The sequence below is a fragment of the Cololabis saira genome, chromosome 2, assembly GCF_033807715.1.
Source record: "Cololabis saira isolate AMF1-May2022 chromosome 2, fColSai1.1, whole genome shotgun sequence".
In the NCBI taxonomy this organism is placed as follows: Eukaryota; Metazoa; Chordata; class Actinopteri; order Beloniformes; family Belonidae; genus Cololabis; species Cololabis saira.
Window position 1 is genome coordinate 43,831,046 of NC_084588.1, and position 8,272 is coordinate 43,839,317.

The 8,272-nt window shown below is 42.0% G+C and overlaps 1 protein-coding gene across 1 annotated transcript; it reads left to right on the forward strand.

The window, feature by feature from the left end:
- Positions 1-5,116: 5,116 nt before the first annotated feature.
- Positions 5,117-7,838, forward strand: LOC133464254 (UDP-glucuronosyltransferase 2C1-like). The gene is made up of 2 exons (XM_061746245.1): positions 5,117-5,208; positions 5,348-7,838. The coding sequence occupies exons 1-2, from the start codon at positions 5,180-5,182 to the stop codon at positions 6,966-6,968; spliced, it is 1,650 nt and encodes a 549-aa protein (XP_061602229.1). The 5' UTR covers positions 5,117-5,179; the 3' UTR covers positions 6,969-7,838.
- Positions 7,839-8,272: the final 434 nt, after the last annotated feature.

Here is an 8,272-nt window from a genome sequence, read left to right on the forward strand (position 1 = left end):
CATTATCTGTCTTTCTGTGTGGCTACAATGGGAAAACACGTTTCCTGTTAACCACATGCTTTGTCTTATATTTTCCCATCATACCATCTGCATTGTACATCTAATCACAGAACTGAATCTTACGAGTTTCCCCTCACAGGTTTCTCTGTTCAAGGTGTGTATTTATCCTCTTCACGTTGTTTTTCTTGTCATACAAGCTCTGCTATGTCTATGAATAATGTGGAGTTGTTATCATCAATGTCGGAGCTAATGACTCCCGTCTTCGCCAGTCGGAAGTGACCAAAATGAATATTGTCTCGGTGTGTAACTACGCCAAAACCATGTCGGACTCCGTAGGTTTTTCTGGTCCCCTCCCCAATCTGACCAGCGATGACATGTTTAGTCGCATGCTCTCGCTCCGCCGCTGGTTGTCTCGGTGGTGTTCAGAAAACGACGTGGACTTTATTGACAATTGGGAGACGTTCTGGGGAAAGCCCGGTCTGATTAGAAGGGACGGCATTCATCCCACCCGGGATGGTGCAGCTCTTATGTCTAGAAATCTGGCCAATGTTATTAGACACTCCCCCTGACAATGCAGGGTCCAGGCCAGGATGCAGAGCTGCAGTCTTACACGCTTCTCTGCTGCTTCTCGAGGACCAACGCCTGCCAACAAAACTGTAGGATTGCATTATGTAATTAGCGACTCTAAAACTGTAGGATTACATGATATTGGCGACTCTGGCCAGGTGCCTAGCAAAATAGAAGTGGTTGCAGTTCCCCGCCCTCCAAAAGTTCACCATGTGCGGCGTTATAGAGGCGTTAACCAAAATAATCTTGTAAAAATTAAAACCAATGTACATTTGGTACCAATTACAGACCGAAAAATTAGATGCGGATTACTAAATATACGATCATTAAGCTCCAAGTCTCTGTTAGTAAATGATATTATTACAGAGAGCAGGAGTGATATTTTCTGCTAAACAGAAACATGGTTACAGGAGGAAGAGTATGTTAGTTTGAATGAATCAACTCCGCCCGGCTACTTTAATCATCACATTCCTAGAAGCACGGGCCGAGGTGGAGGAGTCGCAGCAATTTATAACTCCAGTCTCCAAACAAAAATTGAACCTAAGTGCAATTATAATACATTTGAAAGCCTCACGCTTAGTCTGAAATTTCCAAGCTGGAAATCAGAGAAGCCAGTTGTGTTAGTGGTAGTGTATCGGCCCCCTGCTGGTGCTTATCTAGAGTTTTTGTCTGAATTTTCAGATTTCCTTTCTGGATTGTTGATCAGCACAGATAAATTCATCATAGTGGGTGATTTTAACATTCATATGGATGTTGAAAGCGATAATCTTAAATTAGCCTTCGATTCTCTTCTAGAATCAATGGGTATCTCACAAAAAGTGGATAAACCGACGCACTGTTTTAATCATACTCTCGATCTTGTTCTCACCTACGGTGTTGAAACTGATGGTCTGTTGGTGTCACCTGTAAACTCCCTTTTATCCGACCATTACTTAATAACGTTTTAATTTAATTTTGTTGATGTTGAAGTGCAAAATAGGAGGTATTATTTTAGCAGATGTTTGTCTGATGAAGCTATTGTTAAATTTAGGGAGTCCGTTGCTTATCTTACGACAGTGCGAAATAGTGATGTAGTCGAGGCCAGTGACCTGGGTTCTACCTCTGCAGATGTTGATTTCCTTGTTAGTAACACTGCTGATTTGTTGCATTCAGCTTTAGATGAAGTTGCTCCTTTGAAAAGGAGGGTTTCTAGCCACAGGAGCTTAACTCCCTGGTATAATTCAGATATCCGCATGTTGAAACAAAACGTGCGTAAAATGGAAAGGAAGTGGTACTCTTGTAAGTCTGTAGACTCTTATCGTGAATGGAAAGATATTCTAATAGTATATAAAAAAGCCATTCGCAAAGCCAGAACAGCTTATTATTCAACATTGATAGAGGATAACAAAAGTAACCCACGTTTTCTGTTCAGCACTGTAGCCAGGCTGACAAAGAGTCACAACTCTGTTGAGCCGTGCATTCCTGCAGCTCTCAGTAGTGAAGACTTTATGAGCTTCTTTAACAGTAAAATCACGAGAATTAGAGAAGAAATCAACCAGCCGGTTGTAGGTGTTTCTTCAGCTTTAGCGACTTCCCTAGGCTCTGACTTGACTCTAGACTGTTTTGATCCTATAGACCTCCCTGAGCTGACTTCACTCGTTAATAGAGCTAAGTCAACCACATGTATGTTAGACCCCATCCCGACTCGACTATTCAAACATATTTTTTCTCTTATTGGTACGACAATACTGGACCAAATTAACCTATCCCTAAGTGTAGGATATGTACCACAGGTTTTCAAAGTCACAGTAATTAAACCTTTACTTAAAAAAACCTTCTCTTGACCAAGACACCTTAGCTAATTATAGACCAATTTCCAACCTTCCATTTGTATCTAAAATTCTGGAAAAGGCAGTTTCAAGCCAGCTATGTGACTATTTGTAAAGAAATGATCTGTTTAAGTCTTTCAGTCAGGGTTCAGAATGCATCATAGCACAGAGACAGCACTGGTTCGAGTCACGAATGACCTTCTTATGGCCTCAGATAAGGGATTAGTTTCCATACTGGCTCTACTGGACCTCAGTGCTGCTTTTGAAACTATAGATCACGGCATTTTACTGCACAGGTTAGAGCATGTTGTTGGGATTAAAGGGACAGCTCTACGTTGGTTTAAATCATATCTATCTGACAGGTTCCATTTTGTTCATGTACATGAGTTTCTTCAGAACAGTCAAGGGTCTGTTATGGTGTTCCACAGGGTTCAGTGCTAGGGCCAATCTTGTTCAGTTTATACATGCAGCCATTGGGAAGTATAATCCAGAATCACGGCATACACTTTCATTGTTATGCTGATGATACGCAGCTCTATTTGTCTATGAAGCCGGATGAAACAGAACCGTTGGTTAAACTTCAGGCATGTCTTAGGGACATCAAGGACTGGATGTCCAGAAATTTCTTGCTTCTAAATTCAGATAAAACAGAGGTTATCATTCTTGGTCCAGAGCATCTTAGGAAGGGATTAGATGGTGTTGCGATGGCTTCCAGTGCAACTGTGAGAAACCTTGGTGTTGTTTTCGATCAGGATTTGTCATTTAAACCATATGTCAATCAGGTTTGTAAAATAGCATTTTTCCATCTCCGTAATATTGCAAAGATTAGGAAAATCCTCTCGCAGAGTGATGCAGAAAAACTAGTTCATGCGTTTGTATCTGCTAGACTAGATTACTGTAATGTGTTGTTAGCAGGATGTCCAAGTAATTTGCTGAATAGGCTCCAGCTGATCCAAAATGCAGCAGCACGAGTACTGACAGGAATTAGCAGGAGAGACCACGTCTCTCCAGTGTTAGCGTCGCTCCATTGGTTACCCGTAAAATTCAGAATCCAATTTAAAATTGTATTACTTGCGTATAAAGCCCAAAACGGCTTAGCTCCGCATTATTTGCAAGACCTGATAGTGCCTTATGTTCCTGTCAGAGCTCTCCGTTCTCAGAGTGCAGGTTTACTCGTAGTTCCTAGAGTATCCAAATGTAGATTTGGAGGGCGGGGGTTCTGCTATCCGGCACCACTACTATGGAACCAACTTCCAATCTGGGTTAAGGAGGCCGACACCACCTCCACCTTTAAAACTAAACTTAAAACATTTCTGTTTAGTAAAGCCTATAGTTAGTGTTTAGTAAACCTCTAGCTGGTGTTGGTAAATCTCTAGGTAGTGTAAACTCTAGTGTGCCAGAGTCGCTCCTGTAGTTTCTTGTGCAGGCCCCCCCTTCTCCTCCCTTTTCTCTCTTTTTTTCATGTTGCAGCACCCTTTGCCGGACACCGGAACCTGCAGCGTGGGAGTGAGAGGGGCAGGGTAACGGCCCGGGCAGGCGGGGGAGAGGTTTGTCCGTCAAGACTCCTCTCCCTGGCCCTGCCCCTTCTCAACCTTTCCCCGACCCTGCACCCCAACCTGGGACCTGATGATTGGACCGGAGCTTCGGGAGCTGCATGCTGGCCTGCGGTCCCCACCCCTGGTCATCCCGTTGCTGCTTCCACCTGCCTGCTGTGCTGTTGCCGTCCCTGACCCACCAGTCTGGCCCTCGGCAGGAGGGTCCCCCCTTATGAGCCTGGTCCTGCTCAAGGTTTCTTCCCTCCTAAAGGGGAGTTTTTCCTCCCACTAGGGGAGTTTTTACCTGCCATTGTTTATGTAATAACTGCTCGGGGGTTTATGTTCTGGGTATGGGTCTCTGGAAAGCGTCTAGAGACAACTTTTGTTGTATTAGACGCTATATAAATAAAATTGAATTGAAGTTGTCGTTTGTTAACCTGACCTCATAAAGCCTTATATCAGCTCTTGATACCACAGAACTGAGTACTTCTGACCTTCTCTCCCTTCATCAGGTTATCCCACTCAAAATAGGGCTCATCAATGTATGCTAATAGTTTTAAATAATGAAATATACAAATATATAACCCAACAGTAACCATATGTGTCCTGATGTAGCCCAGGAAGAAACACTCTGACACCCCTGAGCATAACCATTAACAAGCTCCATATTTTATAATTGAATATTGCTTTGGTTGATAACTTGCCACTTAGAATTGATTTGTTGTCTACTTGATTTCTTTCATTGGCCCAAATTTTGATGTTCTCCTCCGGAGGTTACTGAAGAGCATTGACTGCGGCTACTATGATGAGCTACTTTATCAATATGACATCCAAGTTGTCCAAGCTGGTTTGATTTCTTCATCTTCTACCTGTTGTATACTGTAATTATTTTTGAACGATTCAACTTTAAATTAATGGTCGATAAAATGTTAAAAAAAAAAAAAACAAGAAATGTTTGTGAATGCCAGTGTGTATCTCAGAGACACATTGCAAGTGTTAACCTTTAGAGAAAGTGTGTAGCATAAAGTTGCACTACCTGGAACATAATGTTCCAAGTAAGATTGGGACAATTCTACGAAACTCAGGTTCAACAAAGAGACCACTTTGTTTCTCCATCACAAAAGAAAAAAACGCAAGGAAACCTAATCCATAATCCACTTACAGTATGAAAGCTTTCATAGAATGTGTAGTTACAACACTCTGGGCCAGTACCTATAATGTTTCAGGCAGGCGTCTAAGGGACAAATGTGTGCAGGCAAGGGCTGATTCATGCAAAAAAAGAGGTATGTTGTAAAAAGGTATGTCACTGCAAACGTATGTCGTTTTTTATGACTTTGTTTTTATTTCTCAAATATGAGCTCAAGTGTAAGGAAGACTTTACATGGATGTACTTTACCTGCTAGTTTTCCTATCCTGATTTATTTTCCTCTCTTCTAGTTTAAAGATGGCCAGGAGGAAAAATGCTGCAACATTTTTTCTTTTATTATCTGTAGTATTTTTGTCGTGGGGGGTTGGTCACGGAGGCCGGATTTTAGTCGTCCCTTTTGAGGGAAGCCACTGGGTGAACATGGAGATCATCCTCAAAGCTCTGCACTCCCAGGGACACGCCATCGACGTGGTGCGAACCAATATCAGCTGGTACATCAAGGACGACTCTCCTCACTACAAGGCAATCACAGTTCCAGTCCTCAGAACGTTTAATCAGGATTTTATTAATCCCATCATCCAAAAGGTAATTACCATAGAGAGGGCGTTTTCCTTTTCCTTTTCTATTAGCTGTCTTATGACCTTTGTCAGTTTGCAGCTTGAAATGTTTGAATCAATGTCTGACATGCATGGGATTATGTGTGAACTGGTCACTACCATGTTAGAGGATGAAGAACTGATGATTACTTTAAAAACAAACAATTATGACCTGGTTCTCACTGATCCAGCAATGGGAGCAGGTATCATTTTGGCTCATGCTCTTAAACTACCACTTGTCTATAATGTGAGATGGGTTACCAGTGGGGAGGGGCACTTGGCCATAGCCCCTTCTCCCTTATCTTATATCCCAATTACCGGCTCTGGACTCACAGATAAAATGTCTTTCATGCAAAGAGTCAAAAATGTTATTTTCTATGCCATCTGGGAAACCCAGGACAGGTTTTTTATCCGACCCCAGTACCAAGCTGTCTGTGAGCGATTCTTTGGATCCGAAGTTAGATACAGACACTTATTACAGGGGGCAGATCTGTGGCTCATGAGAGTGGACTTTGTGTTTGAGTTCCCTCGTCCCACAATGCCGAATGTAGTCTACATAGGAGGCTTTCACTGTAAACCCGCAAAGCCTCTTCCTGAACATCTGGAGGAGTTTGTGCAGAGTTCTGGAGAGCACGGAGTCATCATCATGTCTCTGGGAACATTCGTTAGTGAACTTCCTGATGACATGGCAGATGAGATTGCTGCAACTTTTGCTAAATTACCACAGAAAGTCATCTGGAGGTATAAAGGAAAGAGACCTGCCACCCTGGGCAACAACACTCTGGTGGTGGACTGGATGCCCCAGAATGACCTCTTAGGGCATCCAAAGATAAAGTTGTTTGTGGCTCACGGAGGAACAAACGGAGTCCAAGAAGCCATTTATCACGGAGTTCCAGTTGTGGGACTACCCGTGTTTTTTGACCAGTATGACAACCTTCTCCGTCTGCAAGAGAGAGGATCTGCTAAAATTCTCACATTAGCTACAGTGGACAAAGATGACAACTTCCCAAAGGCCATACAAGAAGTCCTGAACGATCCCTCGTACAGGATGAACATGCAGAGACTCTCCAGACTGTACAGAGATCAGCTAATGAACCCGCTGGACACGGCTCTCTTCTGGATCGAGTTCATCATGAGACACAAAGGTGCTGCTCACCTGAGAACCGAGTCCTACCGACTACCCTGGTACTCCTACTACTCCGTGGATACAGTTCTGTTCCTGACTGGAGCGCCATTGTTTCTGCTTTTAAACACTGTGATCTTCATCAGGCTTTTATGTAAAGCAATGAGTAAACGGAAAGTGAAACATGAGTAATTATACATGTGAAAAAGTTGTCTGTCCCTACTTCAATCCTCTTTGTTTAAAAAAGAACATAAAAATCATCTTATTCTATTGGTTCACATGATTATGCAGATACAGCTTCTGACAAATGACATAACTATAACTATTCTGTCCCCACTTTGCTATCTATTTGACAAAAAAGAAGCAAAAAAGTATGTGAGCAGTACTAAGTGTGTCCATGGTTTAATTGTTCATATATGCACTTTTAGCCGCAGAAATAAACCGAAGCAGTCGTTTCCTGTAACACTGCTTTCATTCATTAAGGTTTTTTGGTTTTCACTTGTGCAGGCTCCTTTAAGGTCCTGCCACTGTATTTCAGAGGTGTTGAGGTCTGGACTTTTCCTTAGTCTTTGGACAACCTTAATTCTTTTCAGCCATTCATATGTAAATGTGCTTCTGATCATTTTCCTGCTGCATGACCAAATTCATTAGCCTGAACTTTCATTTTTGCAAAGATAGCCTGACATTTCCCTCTGTTGTGGGGCCCTGATCCGTTTCTTGCCACATTGCAGCTGAGACAGGTTCCAGCTCCCCCGTGATTTTGAATAAAATTGAAATGGGTCTGGAAAATGCTGGATGACTGCACTCTACCTTCTGTCAGGTTTCAAATGTATGTATGTAAAATACATATGGGCTGTACATAACATCAAGTTTGACAAACTCTACAAATTGTGTTTATTACCTGAGTGTTTTCATATAACTTTCATCTAGGGATGCACCGATACTGATACCGATACTGGTATGGAGCAGATACTCGTCTAACATACTCCTACTCTTACCCTTAAAGTTAACCGATACCATGAACCAATACCTATTTATTACATACAATGGCTTTGCATGAAGACCGCGATCAGATTGTGCCTTGTCATTGTTGTTGTACTTTTTAGATGGTCAGGTAAACTGGCAGGCAGATACCTTTCAGCACCTTACACTAGTGATGACAGTGAAAGGCTGTTCAGCTCAGTGTCACACATTGTGAGTGAAAGCAGAAACAGGCTCATACCCAGTCATGCAGAGATGATTCTTTTCATCAGAAAGAACCTGCTCTCACTTTCACAAAAAAAGCTTTGTTGAGAAACCACACCATTGTATGCTGACTGAAATGTGATATTTAGTTTGATTCAAAAGTGGACACTGCTCATTAATAGGTTCATTAATGTTCAATCACCTGAAAGCTGGAAAATAAGTAATTGATATTTTGTTTGATTAAAATGTGGAGACTGCAATCATATCACACAGAATGTTTATTTTTGACTTGAAATTTGAATTTTATAGTC

Excerpts from the sequence above, each read along its gene's own strand:
- LOC133464254 (XM_061746245.1), top strand. The coding sequence starts at position 5,180 with ATGCAAAAAAAGAGGTATGTTGTAAAAAG. Across the intron at positions 5,209-5,347 it reads AAGAGGTATGTTGTAAAAAG|TTTAAAGATGGCCAGGAGGA; the intron begins GTATGTCACTGC and ends CCTCTCTTCTAG.